Source organism: Amblyomma mixtum, chromosome 3 (genome assembly GCF_055824585.1).
Source record: "Amblyomma mixtum isolate Tamu chromosome 3, ASM5582458v1, whole genome shotgun sequence".
In the NCBI taxonomy this organism is placed as follows: domain Eukaryota; kingdom Metazoa; phylum Arthropoda; class Arachnida; order Ixodida; family Ixodidae; genus Amblyomma; species Amblyomma mixtum.
In genome coordinates, this window is record NC_143014.1 from 39,235,513 (window position 1) to 39,263,510 (window position 27,998).

A 27,998-nucleotide genomic window follows, 5' to 3' on the forward strand; every position below is an offset into this window, starting at 1 on the left:
GCCGGCATCTCCCTCGCCCACGCTCCAGTTCGGTCTAAACATAATCCGGTAAAGCGGTCACTGCAAAGTCGGCTACCTGGTAAAGGTTTCCACTTATTCTTCCTTAAATTTATCCCTCATTGATAACATAACTTGGGCTTGAGCGCGGGAACAGTAAAGAGCAGAGTTGGCGACGTTAGCGCAACGGGACGACACAGAGCAGAGCAGACGAGGCTCGTCCTGTCGTCTGCTAGTGCCGTCCCATTGGGATGCAATGAACCCTTAATTTTGAGACGTCTCTTCCACAATTTTAGACGCTAAACATTTATCTCAATGATTTAATCAGTTTTAAATTTTTAGTTGACAAATAGTGCAATTAATTATCTGTTGTATATCGCCATCCGCGGCGCCCGCGACACCCATCTCTCTATGCTCGGGCGGTTTCGTTTCGTTCTCCCGGAGGTTCTCCCCGTTCTCCCGCTAGGGAATCACGTTGACGTCAAGATGGCGCTCTTCTTCGAGCAAGCTGTCAAAACTGCTTTCCAAAATTACCCCAAATCCACTGTAAAGCCTCTTCACTATGGAACAGCCGGGATCCGTGACAAGTAAGTGCTGGCGCCGGGCTCGGCGTTTCAGGAACTTCGTGAAAGGAGGGTTCCGCGCAGAGATGCTGTCGTGGATCTTGAGAACCGGTCCCTTTAAAGACGTGGCAGTGCTCTGTCGTCGGTGGGTGATTTCACCGCAATATATGCGCCTGGAACGGCCAAAGCATAAATTTAAGTGCAAATAAATGTTCTGGCCCCTAAAATGTTGGTGTAATACATCGTTGTGAAAAAATTTGTCCTACTTGGGTTAATCTTGTAAGCGTGTTCCATATCCCCAGGATAACAGTATCTAGGGAAGTCACTTGCTAGCACAATTTTCAGGTTGCTTTCGTTTAGACCGTATTTTAGACCTACATTGGTTTGCGAACGCCGATGTCATTGTGCTGTCACTAGCCAGTAAACATTGTAAAGGCGGGCGAATTGGTATCTCGTTTGGATTTTTACTCGTGGGTTTACGCCTAAACTGGTGTCTTACATTGCCGTCGTTCCTCCTAGCTTCAGCATTAAAATAAAAATAGTACAGTGACGATCCTGCCACACTGCGCGCGATGTCAGAGTCGGGGTGTAGTGCTTAGAATATACTCTAGGCACTATAGTCGGGGCCATGGTCGGGGGCCGATAAGTCAGCCGACATATCATTTCGATTTTTTGGATTTCTATTATTTCATTGCGCATGCAAGGAACCATATTTTGTAATCATCTTACATTATGTCAGACATGATATTTGAGGCTTTATTCGTCGCACGGTTTCTGGACATTTAGCTTTCGGTTGGCATGGCGGAGCTGACGTACACAGCTCAGTGGGAAGGTACTGGAATGGTTGGCACTTAATACGCGGGAAAGTTGAGGGGTGAATGTTATATTCTTGAGATTTTTGCTACATTTTTGTTAGTCGCCGTGTGATCGGTTTCAGAATAGTCTCCGCGGTGGCTTTGCAGATATGGTACTCAGCTGCTGATCCGAAAGACGCGGGTTCGATCCCGGTCGCATTTCGATGGCGGTTAAATTCATGAGGCGTATGTACTGTGCGATGTCAGTGCACGTTAAAGAACCCTAGGTGGTCGAAATTTCCAGAGCCCTCATAGCCTGAGTCGCTTTGGCACGTTAAACCCCATAAACAAAACAAACACTTTTAAAAAGCCGGTCGTGATTTTCTCTAACGGTGTTTAAAATTTGACAGTGCTCTCCATAATGTATATTTTTTTAGATATAAACGAGGGCACTCTGTTGAAGTGCTTGTTTCTTCTTGCAGGGGAGAAATTTTGGGATCATGTATGTTTCGCATGGGCATCCTTGCTGCTTTACGCTCAAAATACAAGAAAGGTATGCAGCTCATTTTTTTTAAGCTCTGCCTTCAGGTATTATGTTATTGTCAGTGCTGGAGGAGTCATTCATATGTGCTTGCCTGCTCAATTTGCTTTCTGTGCTACCAAGAACCAGTGGACAGGAAAGCAAGTGATTTTATGAAAGTTCATTTCTTTAAATTGAAGCAGGGAGGAAAGCTGGACTAGTTTTAAACTTTGATTGTTGGAAGAATAAGGCTGCTATGTGCTATTTATTGTTTTTGTGGAAGTTGCACAAGTATTCCTTTTGTGCAGTCTGCTAAATATATTCTCTTCCAATCCTGAGTGATACAAAGCCCACATCTTATCTGCTTGGCAAAGCCGATAACAGATATTGTATCCTGTTTATCATGATGTACAGCCTGATAAAACCAGCACTTACATTTGGCTATTGCCTTACCCACTGCTCAGTTGGAGTGCTCATTGCATGATCTGAACTTGCGTAGGAGAAGATCTTGTGCAGCTGTCTTGTGCCTGTCAGTTTCAGGCGCTTGATCATCATTTGAAAGCTTGTTGGTATGCTGCTGTAATTTACTGGCTTGTTCTGTGGCAAGCGGGAAAAAATGTGAGCCACATCTGATTAGAAAAACAGCTCATTAGGGATGAGGCTTTGGGGGCAGTTGTGTTATTGTACTATTACGGGACATATGTTCTCAGAGAAAAGTTTATTGCATCTCTACCTCGTGATCCGGTCATGTGGTGTTACCAGTAGATAGAGCATGCACATCCACTCATACCTTGACACATTTCATGCGACTGGATTACGTGGCTGCGCTGTAAAAAGTTTTCAGCACAGTCGCATCCTGTGGACTTTTGATCGTGATAGTACAATAGTGCACGAGTGCTGTTTTTCATTTTTGGCCATATTGCATCCAGCAGTGGTTGTCAGTGCATTTTTGCATGTTGTTTCAGCCATAGTTGGTGTCATGATAACTGCATCCCACAATCCAGAAGATGACAATGGTGTCAAGCTTATCGACCCAATGGGTGAAATGATGGAGACCGACTGGGAAATTTTGGCAACAGAATTGGCCAATGCTGCGTGAGCTGCAATATTTTTGTTGTTTGATATCTCTGTCTTGCTTTCTTTTAAATTATTCAGTGTTTATGGGAAATATCAGCACAAGTAAACTGGATGCAAAAAAGATTAGACAGCACTTGTGTTCCGTTTACTTGCGCTGATATTTTATGCAATCATGAAACAAGTTACCATATTTTTTGTTGTTAGGTGGCAGAGTTTATTTATTGTCTTGCTCTACACTGCATTTTAACCAAGGAAACGCGCTGTAATTCTGATAGACATAAACCATCTTGTACAGCTAGCCTTATGATGATAAATACATCGTGCAATGGGATAATTGTTGTGCAGCATATATAATTGCAATGTTTTTTTTTTTTGTTGGAGTGGTGCATGGCTTGCTTATAGTGTATAAATATAAAAATTAATCCAAAAGTCTGCTTTGGGGAAAGCAGAGCAGGCTGCCTAACAATCAGAGGGCCAACATGTATAGTGGGCAAACCTCCCCATAGAAACTATATCTGTCTTCACTACAAGTGACATGGACAGAGGTCCTGACAGTGCTGCTTGGGCATGCTCAAGGAACTCAAAAGCCTCTGTCTGGCTCCTAGTGGATAATTGCTCACATACTATCTTATCAGACTGTGAGATATTTACATGGCCTTTGGTTTTAGCAGTGCTCTGTCAGCTAGGCATTGTGTTCTGCTTTAGGCGTCATTTATTTTGTTGTATTGTTTCATTGTTTTGCTGTTCATTTTAAGGACAAGCTGCTGCCATCAGCGTACATTTACTCAACAATAGAGAGTTTTTGCATAGGGGGACATGCTAGCATAGATGTATACTGGACTTGTGCTCATGCAGGGGTTGGGCCACTGGACGTGCGCTGCTGGCGTCCGGTAATGCTAGTATGTCTGCATTATGCTAAAACTCTTTATTGACAGACGTGGCAGTATGTGGAAAGATGAGATTAAGAAAGGAGGGAATGTGATATTTGCGGGGACATTTATGTTGCTGAATCAAGGTGGAGAAATGAAGTTTGCTGATGGAAAAAAAAAAAAAAATTTACCATATGGTGGTCATAATTTTGTAGGCACTGCTAGCTGAGGCATGTGCCAGAGTTTTCATTCTGGAATTGTGAAGTGGACCAGTTGCGACTGCTTGGTCTGTGATAATTGGAAAATCAGGTTGACGACAAAATACACTTGGACTCTTGCTAAAAGAGTGATATATCATGAGTAAGTAGGAAGAACTAAGAGTGTGAGAAGGCAATTTTAGTCACAGAGCCCTTAGTCCAGGGTCCCCTGCGGCTCCTGAGGTATCCTTGCCCCAGTCAATCAGCTTTCGCTGCTCTTCCAGGCTCTCGCTGGACAACACTGCCTTCCACTGCTTCGTTGTAGCATTATGTGTTTTGGGAGCTGCCGTTATATTTTGGTAGCCTCATGTAGTATGATATAAGGTCAGTTTATGTCCATTATGTTCATATCTGTTATATCCAGTTCATATCCGTTATGTTTTTACCGAGGTTGGGGCAGCTCTCTCTCGGTACGCTGTTGCCAAACGTGCGGGTTTTGGTATGATCAGTGATTAGTTCCAAGTCCACGGCAGCTGTAGCTTGTGCCAAGGCCCTTTGTTTTCTTTACGTACCCCTGGCTCTTATGGGGGGGGGGGGGGGGGGGGGGGGGGGGGGTTGAAGTCTCCTAGAATCAGGAGACCATGTTGCTAGACTTTCTGGGAGATTTGGCAAAATTGATCATGGAAATTTATGTGCTTCAGTCTGGGTGTACTGTAGACAGACTCCCTCTTGAGCGGGAGTATTTCCAGGAACACATGCTCCACTTATATGTGAGCCACGTGGTGTTGTAAGGCCGTGAACTTTTTGCTCATCAGGGTTTCTACCTTGCCCTCAGTTTGACTAGCATACCGCTCATATCCCCTTAATTTAAAAAGGCAGCCAGTCTCCTGGAGAGCGTGTATGTCTGGTGGGATGAAATTCCCTGTTATGTGCTGTAGTAGATTATTCCGTTTTTGTTTATAGTTGCGGCAGTTCCACTGCCATATATCCAATTTTTCCGTGTTATTGGTTTTCTGGTATTGTCCAGCCATTATGCAGATCTGGATTAGTGCTGATGGAACTTTCACTATCGCTGCGGCTACTGCTAAAGGCAGGCCTATTGTAAGCTTCTGTTTAATTTGCTTAGTTAGATGCGCTTTCTTGAAGTTGCTTCACAAGTTTGTTAGCTCTGCTATTTGTCTTTGGTCTCCATTTGCTCCTTTATTTGGGCTATCTGACTGACCATTATGGTTTGGAAATTGAGCATCTGATTGTTCATGCGTTGAATGATTTGTCGGTGCTGTTTTGTTACATCCATGATGTTGTTAGGTTTTTTGTCCCCCTGTAGTATTAGTGCCTTGGACAGTGTAGAAGGTTGGGGGATAATGGGTGGCTCTCCTTGCAGCTAGCTCAATAAGGGAAGTTTGTGTTGTGGTCGAGAAGTGTCCATTTTGTATTGGTATGCCTTCTATGGCTTGCCTTTTCTGAGCTCACGTGTGAGCTCATTGAAGGACTGAGTTTCCTGTTTGAAATGGCCTTAAACCATCCCTTGGTGATGGGGAGTTAACACATTCAGTAGGCACATTATGTTAGCACAGACATTTCAGCCAAGTTGCATGGTCCTCTGTAATGCATAGCACTCACAAATGGAGCGCAAAGTAAACTCTTCTTCACTTTTTACAGTGTGCTGTTGCTGGTCTGTAGTTGCCATTATGTTGCCATGGAGCAGTTTGCATGTGGTAGCAAAACTAACTAGTTGAGCTTGTTAGTTCATGTTCCTAAAAGGGTCCTTCGTAGCACAATGAGCCAACACAGGGCAGAATACAGGACAGTGCTACACACACAACCCGGAGCCCGTCCTGCTAGAGCTGTATGCCATAGCTCAGATCGCAAGAAAAGTTCTGCTGATGCTCTTAGCATGGCCAAATTATGTCTTGACAGTGTCAAACAAGGCATTTACTTCACATAGAGTGAGGCCTTTCCTGAGGCAGTATCCAAGGAACCTTGCATGGCAGGTTAACTGGGCTACCTGGCTGATCAGTAAGGACTGAAGAGATGATACATTATAGACAAACACTGGCTCCATGTTGTGTCGCGCCACAAAAAACCCTTCCAGTGGCACGTAGTGCTGATGGTTGCATTGCCATTGGCATTAGCAACCTGTTGTAGCTATGGCATTGGCTGAGCATTGTTTCTGGAATGGGAAATTGCTGAAAAACGGGACAGAATTCAAGTTGAGAAGAACTGCAGAAACTAATTAGCAAAAGCTCAATCTTGCACTTTTTATTTTCCACTTTTGTTTATACATGCTTGAAAAAAATACTTCCTGGACTGCACTGTGTGTGTGTGTGATATGCCCTACCTATTTCAAAGCGAGTCTTGTGATAAAGGAAACCTCAGATTAGGTTCCAGGGAACTTTCATATATTCTTAAAGTGCCTGAAGTTTATTTTTTCTCTCTTTGTTGTACAGTGTTTTTAATGGTTCTGAATGGCAGCTGCACTCTGTGTGATGCTGCTTATGGTTTGTGCCACCAGGGACAGCTCTCTGGAATCAGTGCTGGATCGAATAGTGGCAGCGACAAACATCAATCTTCAGGAGCCCTCCAATGTGTACCTAGCCCATGACACACGAGTGAGCAGCCCCCAACTTGCAGAGGCTGTGAGTGATGGTGTCAAGTCCATTGGTGGAGTCGTCAGGACATTTGGTGAGCAGCATGCAACTTTTTTTTTTTTTTGCTTAGTGAATTGAATAGGTGCGGGAACTTTTGCTCTAAAACTATAAGGAAGTAAATTTGTGTTCAGAATGAAACATATTACTTTTGTTGCCCTAAACAAGACTTCTTGCACTCTTCCTAGTGCCCTGTTATTTTGTCACTGTCAACCTGTGACATGCATTTCTGCACTTCTTGAAAATGAACACATTTATGTCCTCGCCTTTGACGCAAGGTGAAGCTAACAAACTCAGCATTATTTTTTTTTGTTGCTGTTGAATGACGTTAATAAACTGCTATAAGCCTGTGCTGGGTAGTAAGCGTAACGAAACTTTAAATTCTGGCTGTGTGTGCGATATTTAAAATGCTTTTTGTGCAAATGTGTGAAAATACCTGGTGTTGTGGTGAAAATGTGCAAATAAGTTCAGCATTGGCTGTCGTGAGGAGTGCATTTCAACTGTCACCTTTACGAACTCAGCCTCCAAGGTATTCTGTAAGATGAGCACCCTTGAAGCAGGTGATGGCTTGATGCATTAGTTTCAGTCAATTGAATGTGCAATGTCTCATGCTGGAAGTTATTAGATGTAGGGTCCTTGATGTAAATTTTTCACTTGGAGGAAAAAACTTTCAAAGTAAAATGTGATGTTTCAAAATATAGCTTGATAAATGTACTTTTCGACAGTTTGAGCTGAGAACATTTTTGAAGAAGTGGAAAAAAGTATATCCGCCGTACCATTTATGATGATGTACTCACATGGAGATAAAAAAAGGTAATAGTGAAACCTCGTTATAGCGAATACGTAAAAAATTGTGAAATAGTTAGATATAGCCAAAATTTGAAGTATAAAATTTCACCAAGAACTCACGCTGGAGAAGCAAAATTTTATCACTGAAAGAACGGCAACTGGGAGACAGCTTTTCCGTTACTTAGCACTGTTTCCAAGCTGCTCGAATGGAATGCAGGGGCTGCAAAAAACTGAATGGCAAATGCGGGTTAGGTTGGCTTCCCCGCAAAGCACTGCTGCATGCGCCGGTGGCAGGGCAAATGCCAGCTAGTGGGCCTTCCTTGCATCACAGCAGTGTCACATAAAAAATCAGACGCCAGTACGAAAGCTATGTAAATTAATAATAATTTTATTTTATTGATGCAGAACGATACGGATAAAATCTAAACAGTTTGACTTACTGAGCACTTAATAATGCCAACATGGCCTTGTGATCAGCAGTGCTGCTTTCTCCACTAAATTTGAAGGCCGCAACACCACCACATAAAGTATGTTTCACCCTAGATTTGAGCATAGTCAATGCCTTGCATTGGCATACATGATTTGTTTAAAACCAGGTCACACTTGCGTGGCTTCATTGTGTTGGTTCATCACAAATACCCCGCTGGCATGCACACAGGAGGGATACAGCACAAAGAGCCAGTTCTGACAGTTGTTCCCATCATGGCAGTGAAGCTAGGTTGCATTCTTCCTTGGCTTAAGGGTGGCAAGATCAGGAAACACTCAAAAACATAGGCAGGTTACAGTTATCTGGTATATCTTGTGAATCAGTGGGAATAGGGAAGGTGAAAACCTGAACATTGGCCTAAAGCAAGTGACACTTTGAAAGACACTGCTGTATTTGCAAACTTGGAGTTGAACTTCTGCTGGAATTTCGGGGCCATAGATACCTATCATGATGTTCCACTTTTACTGTATCAAGGTCATGGGCAAAGTGTGCTCCATGCGCTTGCCACTTCAAATGTGGCTGCTTGTAGATGCTGGAGCTATGCATTGTTCATGCTTTCTCAGTTTTGTCATGCTTTCATGTTGGAACCTTGGCACGAATTTGTGTATACTGCAGTATTTTACTTATAGTACGGTTGTTTGGGCCAGTTGGTTATGGTCCATTATGGTTTGAGCAATCACAGCTTGAAAAAGACAGACAAAAACATGAGTAGCTTACAAGACAGGACAGGCATTTACTTCCTGCGTGTGTGGTTCATAACAAACAGGCTGTGCAGTGTAAGCGTAGGTGTATGCACAGCACAGAAGAATATTTGAATGAAGGCACCTATGGTAGCAACTAGGAAATGAAATGCCATGCGTGCTGCAATTTTTTTATCTTGTTTTTGAGATGCACCGTCTTCCACCTGGCCACTTGATAGCTGTGAAACTTTGGTTTTGATGATTGTCTCACACGTCTACTGGGAAAAGAAAAAGGGAGCATTTCTGAGAGTGTAACATGCCTTTTTTTCACTCTTAGTATTTTACAAGTAAAACTTTTGCTTTTCAAGATGTACTGTTTTTGTAGCTGCACAGTGCTATTTGATTCAAGCTCAAGCTTCACTGTTTGTATGCCCATATCTTAGTAATTAAGTAGCCGCCGCGGTGGCTCTGTGGTTACGGCGCTCGACTGCTGACCCGAAAGATGCGGGTTCGATCCCGGCCGCAGCGGTCGAATTTCGATGGAGGCGAAATTCTAGAGGCCCATGTACTGTGCAATGTCAGTGCACGTTAAAGAATTCCAGGCGGTCGAAATTTCCGGAGCCCTTTACTACGGCGTCCCTCATGGCCCGAGTTGTTTTGGGGCGTTAAAGCTCCATGAACTAACTAACTTTGTGATTAAATGCTCTGAACTAGAATGAACTGGAACACTAATTGAACTGAAACTGAATTGAATGAACCAAACTAGGATAAACTAGACAAAAGCTCTTCACACTCTTATCACTTTTTCTTTGTCAGGTGGTGGCAGACTGCCTATTTGAGAGCTTTTACTTATAGTAGTATAGTATTAAAATGAAATACATGAGGAATTCTGAAGGGGTATTCACATGGAGGAAACCATCAAGGATGGATGTGGATGATGTTACCATGTGGCGGAACCCCTCTGCTCTGGCAGTGGTTGAGAGCTGAAGGGGATTGCATTGTTACCAGGTGAACTGCTAGCTAAAGAGAAAGAGGCTATTCTCATGCTGCTGCTTGCATCCTGCAGAGCACTATCAGCAGTGTTGCCACACATCTAAAGGAAATGCTGCTAACAGCTAAAGGACCCCCCTTAAGATGGGGACATTGCAGTTTATGCTGGCCAAGCAAAACCTCCTCACTTCCCTCTAGAAGGTGCCATAGCCGTGCTGCCACTCATAGGTGCGACATTCATGATGTGCACCTTCTGCAGTAAAGGGAGTGTTCGTCCCCTGTGTGAATGCCCTCTTATTGCCTATTGAAAGGTATGTTACTAAATAGTAATTTATTTCTGGAGCTTATTTGGCAGCTTGTGCATTTGTCTTGTTTACTGCTCTCTGCTACTGCATATTAAGGAACTTTCCCAAGTTTCTCATTTTATAGTTATCTCTGAACATGAGCTGACTGTTTTGTTATCCTTCTCTTGCAGGCCACTTGACCACCCCACAACTGCACTACATTGTGCGCTGCAGCAATGATCCTGCCTATGGGGAGCCCACAGAAGAGGGTTACTTCAAGAAGCTAACAAAAGCTTTTATGCAGATTAGAGCCAATGTGAGTTCAGGATGTCTATATGAGCTCAGTGTTAATTTCTCTTATTATATTTTCAATCTGAACATGGAAAGAGTTTTCACAAGGTCATCTTGAAAATCTTGCACAGTTGGAGTGTGGTTGATGTTAGAAACGTGGCAAAGATAGTCTTCTTAAAATTTCAGGACTTAATTCCTAATAAGAAGCTGCTTTTAATCTACTCATTTATCTCTGCATCTCTTGGAAATAAGTTTCCTTAGTGCAGCTGAATAGTCTTGTCCCTCACAATAACATCCTGGCCTGTTTGGTGTGGAAACTCTTTTTAAGCTGAGAAATCATCAAATAAGTAAACAAATTTCGCTTTTGCTCTACAGGATTTGAATCGAGACATCAAGCCTTGTGACCTTAACTGTAGAGTTAGCTCTGCCCTGTCCATGACGATGATGCTGGTAAATGTTGTCAGAAGCTGTCTTAAATACATCCCAGGTCGACAGGAGAGTCTTGTGATCATTGTACCACGTCCATGCTGATCCTTGCAGTTCGAAGGAGGCGTGCCTCAGTTTCGCCGAGTCATCCCTAAGTTGAATGTTGCCATGGGGTTAAAAATGTCTTGCCATTCTCCTGCATCTTCTTGGAAAGGGGTGGCTGATAAGGCTGAACAAAAAAAAGTCAGTGGCTGAGAGGCAGGCTTCATCCTCGAGGGCATAGCAGATCCGTAGCACCTCCACCAGATGTCATGGTGATGGCAATCACTTGAATATAAGGGATGCGAATGTAGTGAAAAACAGATTAGTTATTTGGGCGTACTTAGGCCTTAATATGAAACCGAGCTCAGTGGTGGTGATAGCAAGATGTGCAGTCCCTAGTTGTCGGGATCAGAATGACCATTGCTCTTTGCCATGCTTAATTTAAAGATGACTGTAGCATTTCAGGTAGCATGTCCACAATATCATGAATGGTCCTGAACATTGTAGAAGCTGTTGCGTTTGGTCACAATCTTTCCAGAGTGGTCTGCTCCCATGTAACATGCATACAATTGATGGATTGCCTTTGCAAAGCAAACAAAGTAATGAGTCGCATACAAGCGGTGATTAGCAAAGTACAGCTTCAGCACCATTCAAGAGGCAGTAGTTACGCGGCAAAAACATCCATGCAGTTCCGTCGCTGCCATGCTGCAAACTTTCGCCCTTTTCTTCCCTTCTCTACTCATCACTGCACTTTTACTAGCGTTCCTTTCTCAGCGAACCGCGCCGCATTCTTTCTACGTTCATAGCCAGCTTTATATATATTTTTTTTTCCGTGCGCGCCGCGCGCTTTTCCTCACAGCCCCAAGGCCTTCGAAAAGATGGCTTCTCCTCGTGCTCTTGAGCTTAGTGGTAAAGCCATCTCAAGAAAAGTGCGGTTTTATCCTCATCGGTATATATTTGCCTCCGAACGTTGGCCTCGCGATCCTTGATGTCGCACGTGCTGTGATGTCGTCATTCTGTGTGAAGTATGTCTCTTTACTATAGCCGTTTTTTCTAAAAAAATCTTTACTATAAACGGAAAAAAAAAAATGTACAGTCATCTATGGAAGGCAAAATGGGACCGCAGTTTCACTTTACTATATGAGTTTTTACCATATCTGAGTTTACTATAGCGGGGTTGTACTGTATAACCAAAAATGAACAACAAAGCTTTGCTGCACTATAGATGCGTTCCACAGTTCAGTATATTACTACAGTAGAATCTCAATGATATGAATGCCATAGGTTTGTATAAAATATTCGTATCACCTGAAATTCATGTCATCTACGAACAAAATCAGTGTGCAGAAGCATGGGAAACGCATTGATGCAGATCTGTTTTTGGCAGATAGGATTTATTTACGGTCGCGCACCTCTGCTCGCTGCTCACAGTGCGTACCGTGCGACTGTCGATCGCAACGTCAGCGATGTGCAAGCCACACGCCACCGCTTATTACTCACGGTGCGTACACCACACGACTGGAGATTGCGACTTCGCCAATATCCAGGTCGTGTGCCGCCGCACACTGCTGGTGGCACGTGCTATGTGATTGGCGATGTGCAGGCAGCTTTGTGTTTAAGATGTTTTTCACAGCTGGCACTTTTTAAGGAGGGAAAGTCGAGCATGTAGTTGATGTGGGCCACCAAGAGCCATGATTAAGCCCATAGTTTCCTGTGATTGCATGAAAAGTAGCTGATTTAGGTATTTTTTGCGGAATTGTGTGTTAGCACCTGCATCACCTTGTAGTGCCACCTTTCCAGCACGAGCTAAGATGAAGAAGCTAGGTGAGCGCGAGCAAAACGGAACGCATCAGTCACTTAGCTGGCACGACAGCCATCACGCTTTGCTCTTGGATTTGCTACGCCGCCTGCATCCATGGCCGAGCGTGCTCTGCAGTATACATGGTCAGGGGGAAGGGGAGAGCAAGGTAATGGTAGCACCCATTCATGTTTTTCTATGTAGCAGTGAACAATACGGTACAAACTTTGCTTTCCATACTCAACTCAACTCTTTCAGTGCCTTCTCTTTCTCAAAGACCTGCACAGCCCATCTTTCCATATCCATAGCCACTTTCTTCTTTGCACTTGGACGCCTTGCTCTTTGCCCCAAGCTCATTAAAGAGCATGCTTCTCCTAGCAGCTCTCCAGGCTGATGGTGAAGGTCACTTTAGCTACCTTGATAAGCTCGGAAAAAAAGTTTTCGTATTATACCTTGGTTCTGAATATAACGTGAAATGAATTCTGAAGCAATATTTGATGTCTTCTATGTAATTTCATGGATTCTTTGTTCTCAGTTTGTGGAATTTTAATTTTCTGCCACAGAAACTTCAGGGCCTTAACCATGATGTTGGGTGGAGCACGGCAGCTGGAGCAACCTAGCTCTTCTGAGAGTAGGAAATATGTTGTGAGAGGAGGTTGCAGGAAGGTGGCATGGTGATTTGACCAGCACTTTGTCAGGATTGTGTGTGTATATCGTTAGGGTAGGCGCCATACACCTGGCAGAGGAAGTGGCCTAGTTGGTTGAGTTGAGTATATAGTGGCCCTGGAGCTCGCAGGGCAGGATGGAGAGATCGTTACACTGAGTCTGAAACTAATTGGATGTAACTTTTTTCAAAACACTGTATTTCATTGGCCAGGTTTGTGGGAAGGGTGGGCTGTACAATCTGCATTTGTTGTCCTATTTTTAATGAAAAGTAATAAAATTAATTACAGACGTTAGAAATTGCTCCCTCCTCCTGGCATGGTGAAATGATTTGTGAAGTGGTTTTTGCAGCTGCAAACCTTTTAACTCAAGCTAGGCCCATATAGACCTATTGATTCTGTCTGGCATGCGACCATTCTTGAAGCTTTAGAAGCAATATTACTGATTGAATAGGAAAAATATGAAAAGACAGTAGGTATCGACTGCAGTTCATTATGCCCCGTGCACATCGTAAAATGTGCAGTGATTATGTTACTACTTGAAAATATTTTATGAACATATCTAGGTCAACTATTAATTGGTCAAACCATACCTCACTACTGTAAATATATTGTAACGTGGCGGCCAGCCGAAGAATGAGGTGTGGTGAACGATGGATAAGAGATGATTTTAATGGCCGCTGGCCTAGCGCGAGCTCTCCGACCCGCGCCACTGCCAGCGTCGTCTTCTTCGTAACAATATCATTATGTTAACTGTCGTTAGAAGCTCAAGTAATCTTATTTGGGTGTTTTTATTGGAAATAACATTTTGAACAATTGTTTTTGTTGTTTTTTTACTAGTTTAATGGGCTCACTGCAGGAACAATATTTGAAGTCTTAATCACTGTGTATCATGGCCCACTTGTGGACCACCCTTAAATTTTCTTGTGCATGACATGACCCACCCATGAGCCACTGGTAAAACGAGCTTCTTTTAGCCGCCAACAGATGGCAATAGCGACCTTGCATGGGTGTTTTTCTCGAGCTCTTTGAACTTTCCAGAGCTATTCCACGGCTTCATTGTGTGACTCGGCATTTGTTGCCACAGAGTTTGCATACAGGAGATCCATGATACAGTAAATGCTTTAATGACAGACTCGTGATTAAATGTAGCATATCATTGCATAGTATATGGGAAGCTCTTCCTTGTCCTATGCAGCTCTGAATAGTGGAAGTGACATTGGCACCTCCTGTAATTTATACTAGGTCTTCTGTATGACAAGATATCAACTACACTAGCCTGGTTGTTTGTAGAAATGTCTTTGGCTGCCAGCATCCTTTTATGCAGAGGAGTTTGTTTTATGAAAACTTTGTTACTAGCTCTGTGTTATGCAGTGTCTTGCTGCATGTCAGATAATGCAATGTCAGATGATACGAAGCCTTTTTCTGCTAATGTGTAATGTGTGCACACTTGTCACTTCAGGGGTCTGCTGTGAGGAACTATGTCCCCTTCATTCGCCTCGATGGTGCAAACGGAGTTGGGGCTATGAAGATCAAGATGCTTGTTCCCCACTTGGCTAATCTCCTGAAGGTTGAATTATTCAATGATGGAACTGAAGGGCGGTTAAACCATATGGTATTTTGCTTTTTTGTTTGTTTTAGACGTATAGAGCTTGCTTTTCCTGTCACTGTTCTAATAGTTTTCCTTACTTATAGTGTGGAGCAGACTTTGTGAAGGTCTACCAGAAAGCTCCTGAAGGTGAGCTGTCGATCTGGGCTTTTTATTGTTCATTTAGCTGATTGCTCTTCTCTCACATTATTTTTTAGGAATCCCACTTGATGTAGGAGTGAGGTGTGTGTCGTTTGATGGTGATGCCGACAGAGTCATTTATTTTTATCACGATGAGAACTTCGTCTTCCATCTTCTAGATGGCGACAAAATTGCCACTTTGGTATGTCATTATACTCTGCCCTTTTTTCTGCTCTAGTGGAACCAACTAAATCATTTCATTATTCCAGGTGGCCAGCTACCTGAAAGAGCTACTTGATGCAGCCATGCTTTCACTGAATGTGGTTATAGTTCAGACAGCATATGCCAATGGAAGCTCTACAAACTATATCACCAATGTGCTGGTAAGCCGCTGTGCATTGTGATTGTCTTTTAGGGTAGTCTGATCTTTACATCACTTCGACTGCTTTTCGTGGTGAGTGTCAGGTCTTGAACATGACATAGTTTGTGATAATTGAATATGTTGAATATATCTCGGTTTCAGTTGGAACTTGATCCAGGATAACTTGCAGAGCCCGGCATGAAAATGTTTGCAACAGTTTAACAGTTTCACCCAGTAAATCTAAATGTTCAAGCTTGAACTTGTATAGTATTAAGTAGTTAATCAGATTTGTTGATTTAGGAGGTGAGAGTTCTCAAGGAATTCAGTTCGCCATTTTACAATGCTATTACTGTTGCCTATTTAAATTCCATTGCCATTCACTTTTATTGCTGCGTGGGAGTTTTGAGTACACCTTCTCGAGGCCAGCCAGGGTATATGGTCACAGCAATATCTGAGGTTCCTCCTGCCAGGCTACATGTGCTTGTTCACCTCACAGATAGCATTTGCCAGCATGTGACCTGCACACCGACTCTTGATATTTGTTTTCTTTTGTTTTAATTTTCTATCTTGGGAAACTCCATGCGTTACGTATGTGGCCTCTGTGGGTCAAAAGTTTGCAGGTTTGCTGCTTCTGCAGAGCACAGGCATTGTGCGCAAGCCTCAACTTTGTGCATGGCATTTGTACTTTATCTTCAAGAGGATGGTAATGCACATTGGCACATGATTAGCAAATCTTAGCGTGCATTCCATGCGCTGCATAGAGCTTGTCATGTGTAGCTTCCAGCATGCTGGCACTGTGCCAGTAGGAGAGGAGGAAAATTCCCAGAGGCAGTAAAGGCTGTTCCAGGCCCATGTAACAGTTATAAAGGATGCAGTGCCTGTCCAATTTGCTTGCACTTGACCAACTTCACATTGTTATCATCATACATTTGTAGGTGTTGTAGGAATATTGCCATGAGCTGTGTAGTGTGAAAGGTAATTCAGGAAGGGATAGGGAACTTGGTTGCCTACCAATTTATGTAGTAGTTGTGATTTTGAGTGAGCAGTGGGTGTTGGCAGTGGCTGCAGATGCTTTCCCCCACATGGGCAAATCAGCTTGGCAGAGCCAGGTGCTAGCTTTAACACTCATAGGCTCTACTGCATAAGCGTGCAACATTATGTAAGTAAAGTAAGCTGCGAAGCAGATGCAGGTGCATTTCTGAAAACCTGCCTAGTGCAAAAGGGTACAGTCCTCAATATTCAGTTTTAGTTAAGCTTTGGTCATTTTTTGGTGCATTTTATGTTTGTCACTTCAGAAGAACAGAAGAGTACAAAGTTGCACACAAGTAGTATCACTGCAATGCTGGCAGCTTCATATGACAGTTATTTAACTAAGCCAAGTTGTTTGAAGTTTTCCTAAAATTTTAAAGTTATAAAGAAATAAAAATTTCTCTCTCCCTCTCTCGAGGCTAATCGCTGTACTGCTGGCATCGACTGTAAACAGAGCTGAAGCTGGAAAAGCTGCTCACATTACTCCATGTGCTTCGGGCAGTTTTTTGGATAGATGTTGTTGATTTCTGCACTCATTGTCGATTTAAGCTGTATTGACATTTTTTTAATGTGAATTTATGATTCTTTTGGAAGCATGCAAAGCATAATTTTGTTTAATGTGTGTCATTGATGTTGTTAACTTGAGTCCATCAGTATTGCATATGAACCAGTTTCGTCCACAAATCGAAGTACCCTGCCTTTGAGTCCCGCAACTTCTGCTCTCTCTCTCTCTGATTTTTTGCAGAAGCTACCGGTTAAGTGTGTACCTACAGGCGTTAAGCATCTGCACAGGGAGGCCCAGAAGGCAGATATTGGTATCTACTTTGAAGCCAATGGTCATGGCACTGTACGCAAGCATACTGTTTCAAGATCTTTCTTCAAATTTATGGTTGTAAGCTTGTGTGTTTTTGACATCCTGTGATAAATATGCTTCCTCTGAAACAGGTACTTTTCAGTGAGAAGGCACAACAGGCTATTCACGACTTGGCCAATGACAGCAAGTAAGACTTGTTGCTATTTGCTTCAATTTCGTAATTGTGTTTTTGGATTGTCGTTATACTGCAATTTGTAATCAATTTCAGCCAATACTCTGAGAGACAGCAGGCTGCTAAGAAGCTTCTTTGCACAATGGACCTTATTAACCAGGTAAGTTCCGTTTTATAAATTATTAATAATATTAATCAGTATTAACTTTGTGACAGTATTGTTGCATTTTCTTCATTTCATTTTATGTAACCCTCTTCTCTATGTAATGCTTTTAGCCCTGAGTGCACTAGTCATGTTCTGAGCTTCTGGCTAGGCATAATCATTTACTTGTTCAGTTACTGTTAAACCGTAAGCAAGAGGTGTTAGAAACAAACACTTTTTCATCCCTTCAGTCACACTTTGTCATGGACTCATCCGTAAGCGGACCCAACGTGTTTGGTTACCTCCAAAAGATGTTCCCTTTTTAAGTTTTGTTGACATCATTGTGTATAGCTCACCGTTACAGTAGCAGAGTGTAGTGAGTCCCACTTGTGTGGATGAGGAAGGGCTGCTCAAAAATCTGCTATTATCAAGAAAGGCTGATGAATTTTTCTTATATTGAGCTCTCAGTGTTGGAGAAAGAGGGCGATTGGTGACTTAGCATGCTTTGTTCTTTTTAGTGCATTAAGTGGGGAGCCTGGTCTTGAAAAAGAAAATTTTATTAATGAAGTCACAGTAAAGAAATCTTCAGAGAATATGTAAAACAATTCCTTGGCACTTTATGCAATTTTCATGCAAGTATTTTGCGAAGAGTTTTGAAGAAAATTTGCTGTTGGAAACTCGCTGAAATGCATGCCATTGGGTTTTCTTGATACCAAGGAAGGCAATAAGGGTAAAATTATCATCCAGGCTATCACAGAACATGAGTTATAGGGTACCAAAGCTGCCGATTCAGGAACAGGAATACACACTTTTCTTCACATTTCTGAAGCGACAACTTAAAAACCCTATAGCTTAAGTTCTATGATAGACAGGAAGACAATTTTACCTTTATTGCATTCCTTGGTATCAAGAGAACCCAATGGCATACATTTCAGCAAGTTTCCCCGCAAGAAATTTTTTTAAAAGCACTTCACAAAATACATGCATAAAAATTACATAAGTGCTCAGGAACTGTTTTACATGAAATTAAATGACATATTTAGAATCGGCACACAAAAATACATGTGCCCTGAAAATTTTATAACTATGACTAGATTGACAAAATTTTCTTTTCAAGACCAGGCTCCCCCTTTAAGTTAAACCTCAATTTAATGATCTTACTTAACGAGCTTATTTTTACTTCTGTATAATGAAGTAGGTTTTGCCCCACTTTCAATGTAACAAAATTTCATTGCTGGCTGGTGACGAACCTGAGGAAAAATTGTACCACAGGCGCGAGTGGTTCAGCGAAGGTGTAGGTGAGAGTGGGTGTCGACATGCTTTCAGATATGGAGCGAATAGGCAGACCGAAGTACAATAACGATGACTGGGGTGAGGGCATTGCTGGCCGCGCCACTTAGGGTTGTAAGGCGAGGCTTGCATGAGCGTCGGCACAGCCTTGGCAGCCTGCCAGGCCAGCCCACAGCTCTTGGTATCTGGCCGAAAATCAACGCTGAATGTGGTGCTCAGTGGGGTGCCTATGCTTAAAGGGGCTTTCAAAGAGGCTCTCAATAAAGTTGCGGCATGCCTGGGAAGTTAAAGCATACAGGAGATTGAACTGATGGCAGACATACTGGACAAGATCAGATCTACGTTTATGGTAGCGTCCTTACCCAAGCACATGCGTCCTGTCGTTCATCAAGGCAAGTGTAGGGCCATGGTGGAAGCCTTGACCAAGACTCACCAGAACAAGAAAAACACCGTCTATGTAGATAGATACGGCAATGTACGAAAGCAGAAGAGATGCAGTGGTGACTGTGATTGACTCTCAGCTAAAGGCAAGGAACTGCACCGTGTCTGCCGCCAAGGTGGCCGCCATTGCTCTAGTAGTTGCCGAGGGCAACAGGTCTGGGCATTCGCTAGTAATTGTCACGGATTCTCAAGACGCTTGCCGGGGGTTCACCAACTGTAGGATTGTCAAACAAGCTTCTGGCATTTTAAAGGCCGGTGGCAAAAGTGAAGAAAAACACCACATACTTTGGGCTACGGGGCACGGCGGTATCACCGGGATTCTCCAGGCTGATCTCATAGCTCGAGGTTACACTAGCCAAGCGAGGTCAGAAGCCAGAGAGACCAAGGTGGTGACCTGTACCTGCGGAGACATTTTGGAGCACTTCTGGGGGACCACAAGACCGTATCTCCTACCCCAGAAGACATTAAACAGGGAGCAGTCATTGTCATGGCAGCAGCTACAAACAAATTCATATCTATGTCTCTTTCTATACAACAAGATACACCCGACCATACACAGGGACGTGTCCCTTGTGCGGAGAGAGACCCACACTTTATGACACCACATGGGCCTGTCAGAAAATAGATGCAGTACCCATAACCCACGATGCCACGCCGGAGCAGTGGAAGGCTGTGCCGTCCAGCTGGGAATCGGAAGGCCAGTTTTGGCTTGCTAGCTGGGCAGCAAAGGCCGTGGGAGGCCTGGGATGTGGATCTAACCACGGGAGTTCTGCAAGACTTTTTAGAGCATACAAAGTTTACTCTCTCCCCCCTTGGGGTGGAGCTTCCTGAGGCACCGGAGCGACGCTGCTGACTGGCCACAGCCATGGTACCTACGTGATGTCTGAAAGAATCTTAACTAGTAGCCATCTCTTAACTGATGTATGCAGGAGTGAGAAACGGATGAAGGCATGAGTATGGAAAAATCACCTGGAAGGGCTCGCAAACTTTTGTGTGCGATTGTGGGTTCTCTACTGCTAGTATGAGTGTATTACTTGGCTCAAGTGTTCATGGCAGCACAATGTAGTGATTGGGCAAGTTTAAATACTCTCCTCAGAGGGTGTTCCAGGCGCCTTTAAAGGCAGCATGCTGCATTTATTGCGTTTACAGATTCTCAAGGTAGTGCTGTCGGCACACCCGCAGCTTTGAAGTCTGTGTCGCGCTTCACACCTGACAACCTCACTTCCCACTTGGACAATGCGTGCATGGGTACAGAGGCACAATACTCGCGCTTGCTGTGGAAAACATAAGGTGTAGGACGGTCCTGACTTCGTTTCATTGGTTGTTGTTTGGAGGACACTCCGCTTGCTCTCGCCAACATGGCGAAGAAAAAGGGGAGGGGGTGAGGAGACAGCATGGCCCGCTGTCAATGGCTCGCTGTCAATGGCCTTTCTTTCTTCGTTTCCCCACCTCTTTCCCGTGAGGTTGCAACTGTGGCAGCGGCAGTGATGGAGCATATGGTCATGCTCATCACCCATGAGGTGCTCGGTGTGATAGACGGGCCAAGGCAGCTCACATGAGCAAGATGCGTAGTGTTGGTGTCGATGGCGAAGAAAGGGCAAAAGTAAAGGATCACTCTCATAGCAAATAAGGGTATTTCCTGTGAGGGATCCACAATATGTTTTTGTTGGGTTCTTACCATGCTAGGGGACGAATTTCAATGCGGCGAAATTTCAGTGTTACGAAGTAAACTACGGATTTTACCAGCTTTGTTAAATTGAGGTTTTAACTATTACAGGTGCATTGTTATACTGCATTAGCCTCCAGACTTTGCCTTCTGCATGTATGCTCGCATGATATGGGGTTCAGTAAAACACACGGAAGTTGGTGCTTGGTTTATTTTCTTGTGCAGACTGTGGGTGATGCCATCTCGGACATGCTTCTGGTGGAGACTGTTCTTCATGCAAAGGGCATCTGTGGTCCTGAGTGGAACTCACTTTACACTGACCTTCCAAACAGGCAACTCAAAGTTCATGTAAGTTGTGCACTTACTAGCTTTTGCCATGGCCTCTCACCTTGAAATAACATGACACACTTACCTTCAGGTTGCCAACCGCAACATAATTACGACCACCAATGCTGAGCGCCGGTGCCTGTCACCTAGTGACTTGCAGCCAGCGATAGATCAGCTAGTTCAGGGCTGCCACAATGGGAGGGCCTTTGTAAGGTAAGGGCTCCCCTGAAAGCATTATGTCCTTTTCTTTTTTTAACTTGCTGGAACCATCACTCTTTGGCAAGCTCAGCCTTGCATCATGCATGAAAGTAGTTTTTACAGGCACTGGTCATGACAGCATGCAAGCTCTTTGAAAAGAAGCCTCTTTGGCAGCATTGTGTAAATTGTGGACAGTCACGTTTCCCAACATCTAGGGTGTTAATCTAGTATGTGTAGTGCTGACTGCACTTTGCTATTCTCTCACTGCTGAAACATTCAATAAATTTCATGCTTTGCACCCTAGAGAAACCCAGGACATCCGTTATTTTTTATTATTTTTTTTTTTCAAGTACTGCTCTCTATTTTTTCAACAATATTGCATGAGTCTAGGTCATACAGTGCCCTATGACTGAGCAGAGTGGTGAAACAAGCTGTAAGCAACATACGCATATTCTTGCATTTTTTGCTGCTTTTAACTTTGTTGTACCGTGCTTTATAACCGCTTATTCGACATTCATGTGATATTGCTAAAGATTTGGAGAGCCGAACACCTGTGAGCGGTAGTAAGAGATCCCTCCTTTATTTCATAAACACCACCTAAGAATATGGATGATATCATTTACATTCCGTGGTGCTAGTGGCTTTCTGAACAACAATCAACACATGGTGCATGATCATGCGGCATGGTAATTGAGTTCAAAATGGCAGACAAAGGCTCTCCTTTTGCTTACTGGTGTGCATATAAACCTGTATATGACATGTAGCTATGACAGTATTGCTAGCTGTGTTGTAAGTGACAGAGACAGCCTTGGTTTCAACATTTGCATTTTTCTGTACTGAATGTTATCTCTCTGTAGGCCATCTGGAACCGAAGACATTGTTCGTGTTTATGCCGAGGCCAGCTCACAGGTAGGTTTGAACTGTTTTTGGATATTAATTCCAGGGGCCCGCTCAGATTACTGACCTTATTTTTCAACTGGGTCCGGAATATTAGTGGTACTTGTAAACGAATTGGTGAGTGAATTAATGAATGTTTGAATAAGTGATTGAATGAGTGAATGAATGAATGACGCTTCATTTGTGGAAAGGAATTACACTGTAGTCTGACTTGAGTGAACACAGATGAGGTTGTGAAGGCAGCCTTGAACATATAACTTTCAGCTTTAGCGTTTTGCCAACTGTGGTGGCTCTGGCGTCCTGCTGCTGATCATGAGGCTGCAAGCTTGATTTGCAGCCATGGTGGCTACATTTCAGTGAGAGTGAAGTGCAAAAGCACTTATGTTTTGAGATTTTGGTGCTTGTTAAAAGATTCCAGTTGGTCGAAATTAATCCAGAACCTTCCACTGTGGTATACCAAATTGGCACTCCCTTGATTGTGGCTCATAAAAATATATTACCCAGGGCCTGAAACGTGGGATAATACCGTAAAAACCCGCATATAATACGAACCCGAATATAACACGAGGATAAAGTTTTAGAGACGCGAAATGGACAAAAAAAGTTTTACCCGCGTATAATATGAGTGACGAAAGCTTAGAGAAGACATTTATTGAAATCGCATCCCGCATTTCACTTCAATCACTTTCTTCTTCAAGCAGTGCTTTCTTCGGACATTTCTTTGTCCGACAGATCATTCCAAATGTACTCATCTTCTGTGCCTTTGAGGGCGTTCGAGATGCCACACTTCTTAAAAGACGACGCAGAAGATCTTGGATGGCCGCCCACGCGTCCACGATCCATTTGCACAGCATGGCTGGCGAAGCCTGCTTCAGCCGCCCGGTTGGCGTCACTGCAGGCTCACCTGAGCGTATCCACTCTGCGTAGCCCCGCTTGACTGCGTCCTTGAAGGGTTTGTTTACACAAACATCAAGGGGCTGTAGTTGTGGTGTCATCCCACCCGGCATCACGAGCTCTGTGCCGCAGTCGCGTAGCAGCCTCTTCACCGAGTCGGCCAAATGGCAATGAAACACATCCAGCACAAGCATGGATGGACGGACGGACAAGGATGAACGACCCCGGCACACCCAGCGGATCAACAACAAAGAAACGACATCGTGACGTCGTTTGTCGGGAGTAACGGAGCCAAGCCGTAGCCACGCGCCAATAGTAAAGCCAAGCCATAGCCACGCCGCAATAACGAAACCAAAACTTCGAGCACCTTAGAAAATGTTTTTCGGGTCCGTAAATAGTACGAGGCGGAAATTTAGGACGCCAATTATGGGAAAAAAACCTCGTATTATATGCGGGTTTTAGCATGTTAATAGCATCAACTAGTTACGAGGTAAGCACTGAAGGAGCAACACAAGAAGCATCACAGATGAATAAGATCAAAGTGTTGCACATTTTTCTTGCTTTGTTTCTTTTGCTTGTGTGCACTTGTTATATGGGCTTTGCAGATCAATGTAGGATGCACTTATGTTTGGATTTGAGGAGTCACTTTGTTTGGAATGTTTCAGGATGCAGCCAACAAGCTTGCCTATGAAGTTGGCATGAAGGTGTATGAACTTGCTGGTGGAATTGGTGAAAAGCCCAAGCTGTTGGCCTGAAGTGTGGTGGCCAGAACCATTGGACTTGGAAGCTTAAAAAGGACTCACTCTTGGACTTCTGAAGCCATACTGACAGCAGCACTCCGGCCAAGCTCAGCCTTCCTATCAAGGTGTACATGTTTACACTTTGCCTAAAATTTCTAAGAGATCAATGTTCTTGCTCATTTCTTTTTTACAAGGACAAAAAAAAAAATTGGACCATGACAGCATTGTGTAATCTGGCTTGGACATCCAATTTTACTGCCTTTCTACTCTGTGGTAATGTGCTGTTCCTAATGTGGGCTTTAAGTAAACTGATGTCCTCCATGATGTCCTCTAGGTTCAGGCAGGCTTGGTTTGAGACGGTTTATATGCGGCTTGTGGTAACAGTTGTTGTCCCCAAGGGACCATAGATCTTGTTTGTTTCTGCCAATGTGCCAGAAACGACTCATGAGGTCAGCCAAGTTTTTGGAACCATCTGTCACCCTACTCTGAACTTCCACTCAGCATTTCAAGTTTGATAACACTTTGCTGTTGGCTTTTGTGATATTCCACTTTTCTTCTGAATGTTTCCAAGCTGGTTTGTCGCCACAGCAAAAGTTAGAAAGTGTATGTATGTGTGAGTGTGTGTCAAGAAATGCATTGCAGTATTCCCAAAAGTCACAGCCTGTACTAGGTGGTAGGAAATTACCCTCTGTATTAGCTTGGAAAGCTGGCCCAAGTAGTTGTTTGCACCTTTTCATGCGATTGTTTTGGTGAGGCAATACAACCACCCTGCTTGTGTTTTGTGCATTGTGGCAGAGACATTGCACTTGTGCTGGGGGCCTGGGCACTCGGTGTACCTTTATTACTTTGGTTTTGGTTTTCCATTTTTCCTGTTATAGGTGCTCTTAGCTTAGTGTGACCGCGCAAGAAGTGGCTGTTGAAATTATGTTGAAAGTAGCTCAGTGAGTAGTTTTTACTCAGTGTGCTTAACATAACTTATCTTACTCTGCAACCCTGTAGGATGGAACTATTGCACGTCTGTACTTGAAGCGTGCCTTTTGTACTTTTATCTACATAAATGTTCCGACATACCTTGCCTGCCTAACTGAAAGGCAGGTCCCCTTCCTTGGCTAAGCACAATCTTGTCATTTTTATTCCAAGTGTTGCATTTGCAGAGCACCAATCAATTTTGTTTTTTAACTTTGTCTTTTGGAACGCTCAGTCACATTGTGTTTGGTGACTAATTGTGAAGGTTGGTGTTCTCCAGACTGACTGTTGGGCAAGTAACAGCTTCAGAATGTGAGTGTAATGTGAAGGTTGTACATCATTTTTCAATACATCCAGCAAGATCATGTTAGTATGTAACTTCAGTGGACAGTCTGCCTTGCCTTGCTCTATCAGTTCCATATTATTTCCATCTTCCAACTTGGTTGTCTTTTGCTTAGCACATCTTTTATCTTGAAGCTAAATTTTTTGAAGCATTGGGATCAGAGAACAATCCTTTCTCTCTCCAAATTGTGGCATCTTGTGTCAAGTGTTGCTTTCTGGAAATATGTCATGCTGCCAACTAGAAGTATGAGATACCTTTATTAGCTTCACTCAGCTTTATTATGGGCCCGGCTGTCCTGAAAAAATTCTTATTGGTTCACTTATTGTTCCTCATGGAAGGTCTACTGGATAATGATGGTGTGCCTCCTTACAATTATCTTCTATCATGGTTCTGGTGGCCTTAGCCCTATTATGTTTAAAATTTGTACTGAAATCAGTACCGAAGCAATGAAACTTATCCAGTTTCATTATCCAGTTGTAAATTATGTCATGACAAATCATGTGGATCAGTCGGACCTCATTTTATATTTTTAACTGCATCATTAAACTGCAAGAAGCAGTCCAGCTTCATTGTAAAACACAGGAACAGCACAGAAAGGAAAAAAAAATTGGTGATGGCTTGTTATAAGCTGCGTTTATCGGAGAACATCATGGGTTTGAATAACTTTACTCAGAATAAGGGTCGATTTTTGTTTTAATATGTGTTAACATAGACAATGCATTTAACTAGGTATACATTAGAATCTTTCCTCCTGGCAAAAATAATGTTTGTCCGTAGTTTAGCCTTGAGTCTTCTGCTGTCACAGTCGCATTTTATGTAGCCAGGAAGGCTGTTTTTAAAAGCCATGGTTTATTGTTAACATATTTGAGAAACTTTAAATTTACTCAACATTCACTCTTTTTCTGCATTTAGAGTGCTGAAAAATGTTGAGCTGAATGCACGAACTGAACCGATGTTTTTAATCTTTCAGTTCAGAAACTTGAATAGAAGCACCACTAGATGATGGAGTTTTAGTATTTTAAATGTTCGGTTGTATACTTGTGCAGTTTATTCTTAATTTCTTGAAATGGTACCTCTTCAGCTGTTCACACCTGATTGACGTGATTCTGAGCTATTATTAGAAACTTGTGCAGCTGATGTTTTTTTTTTTTCATTTAATTTCATACTGCTACTAGAGTAAAGCTTAAAAAACTTACATGTTGGTAGAAGCTTGCAGGATTACTTACTGATAACAAGCTTAAGCACAATGTTCGGATACTTCAGTTCGCACTTTCAGAGTAGTTCGCTATGCCTGCCAGTATACTCAGCTTTACCCATGGCACGTAGCTGTGGCAGGTGTGTAACGTCATGCTCAGTATGAGCTACACTGCGCTAGCTCATGCTGAGCACGATAGTACATGCATTTTGCATTACTCTGAACATGTGCTCCACAACAGATGTATTGAGGTGACAATCCATAAAACCTGAAGCAGAGTGTTAGAACTGTCACTGTCAACGGCGTCATAGGTCAGCCTTTTCTGGCTTATTGCGTTGGCACAATTTCTAGCTCTGTAGTTGTGAGACTGAGCGTCACTCATTTGCCATGAGGCAAAGCTGAAGCAATTGTCTTTTTTTTTTTTTTGTTCTGGTTGCCTCTTTTTTTAAGTGCTGGTTGCAATTGCATACATATTGTGATGTGAGGCCGTCCTATCTGATGCGCACATTTCTTTTTTTATACTTTCGCACAAGATGCCCTTGGTGGTTCTCATAGGCTATAGCAGTCTGTGGTGTTGCTTTGAGAACCTCTCGGTGTTTAGTTGTAAGCGTCCTGAATAACACATTTCCTGTATGTTCATGTTGCCTCAGCAATATGTACTGCTTTTTTTTTTTTGTCAGTCAGCTTTGGCAGTTAGCAAGATGGATATGTATATAGTTATATATTTAATGGGATAGGTGGTTAAAATGAATACTTAAGAGTTGTTTGTTACAGCCTGTTTTCTCCTGCGTTTCTTCTCTGTGATAGTGCTTTGTGGTGGCCCTTGGCAGGCGTCTTTTGTGCCAATTTTGTTTCTTGTGTTTGCGGCCTGGGTTGAAGCCACTAGAGTTCTGCAATTCTTCTGGCTTTGTGATTCAGTAGTCCCGAGCATTTGTGGATTGTATTCAGCAGCACCTACCCTAGAGTGGTGGACTCCAATCTCAGGGCTAGCAGGGAGCAATCTTTTATTGGAGCTTATTTGTTTGTTCTTTAGGTTGACTTTTGTGGTGGCTTGTGTTGCAATGGCATATTGATTGAATTGGAAACTTAGTTCTGTGAGGTCATAAACATGCAACATTGAGCAGAAGAGCAAAAATTATGTACTGTGAGCATTGAAGTTAATTGTTTAAACTGTTGGCAGACCGTGTTTTTAGTGTGGCATTACAGTTGGGCAACAAGCAGTAAGACATATTTTTTGTGGCACAATGGCATGTTGGATACCATGGGGTATAACCTCAATGTGGCGACTATATTTTGGATAGTTTGGTGAAGACAGTTTTATTTATTTTCCCATGTTGCACATTTTTGCCTCTATTAGGCTTGTCGCTGATGTTATTTTCTTTTGTACTGAACATTTTTTGCAATCTTGTTAGGTGCTCTTAAGATTTGGTTTATTAATAAAATTTATTGTAGTTTGTAGTCTGGTGTGGAGGGATGATTTCTCTGTATGTATGGTATAATGGCTGCTGCTTTTGATCACAGTTTGCTTTCACTTTTTTCGGCTTCACCTCCCGGAGGTAGATGCTCATATACAAGGCATCCAGGAGTGCGACATTGTGTACATACATAGCATCCAGTAATGCTCTATAGAGCCAGTTGCCTGAGTAATTTAGTGGGGACTAAAACTTCACTATCTTGCAA

General features: G+C 43.0%; 1 protein-coding gene across 2 annotated transcripts; it reads left to right on the forward strand.

Annotated features, from left to right (window-relative positions):
* The first annotated feature begins 452 nt into the window (after positions 1 to 452).
* Positions 453 to 27,776, forward strand: nst (phosphoglucomutase 3-like protein nst). 2 transcript variants are annotated; one of them, XM_089578788.1, is made up of 16 exons: positions 453 to 584; positions 1,837 to 1,907; positions 2,840 to 2,969; positions 6,533 to 6,702; positions 10,087 to 10,211; positions 14,577 to 14,729; positions 14,810 to 14,852; positions 14,921 to 15,045; positions 15,113 to 15,226; positions 16,979 to 17,080; positions 17,179 to 17,234; positions 17,316 to 17,379; positions 20,984 to 21,106; positions 21,177 to 21,298; positions 22,141 to 22,192; positions 23,740 to 27,776. In XM_089578788.1, exons 1-16 carry the CDS (start codon positions 484 to 486, stop codon positions 23,827 to 23,829), a joined length of 1,641 nt encoding a protein of 546 aa, XP_089434914.1. In that variant the 5' UTR covers positions 453 to 483; the 3' UTR covers positions 23,830 to 27,776. The 2 variants fall into 2 exon arrangements, with proteins under 2 accessions (XP_089434914.1, XP_089434915.1); XM_089578789.1 differs by lacking the exons at positions 453 to 584; positions 1,837 to 1,907 and having other exon boundaries at positions 2,838 to 2,969; positions 6,493 to 6,702.
* The last annotated feature ends 222 nt before the right edge of the window (positions 27,777 to 27,998 follow it).

Bases quoted from the DNA above. Each gene is read 5' to 3' on its own strand.
- nst (XM_089578788.1), top strand. From the start codon at position 484: ATGGCGCTCTTCTTCGAGCAAGCTGTCAAAACTGCTTTCCAAAATTAC. The intron at 1,908-2,839 runs GTATGCAGCTCA...ATGTTGTTTCAG, and splicing joins ACGCTCAAAATACAAGAAAG to CCATAGTTGGTGTCATGATA. The intron at 15,046-15,112 runs GTATGTCATTAT...TCATTATTCCAG, and splicing joins GCGACAAAATTGCCACTTTG to GTGGCCAGCTACCTGAAAGA.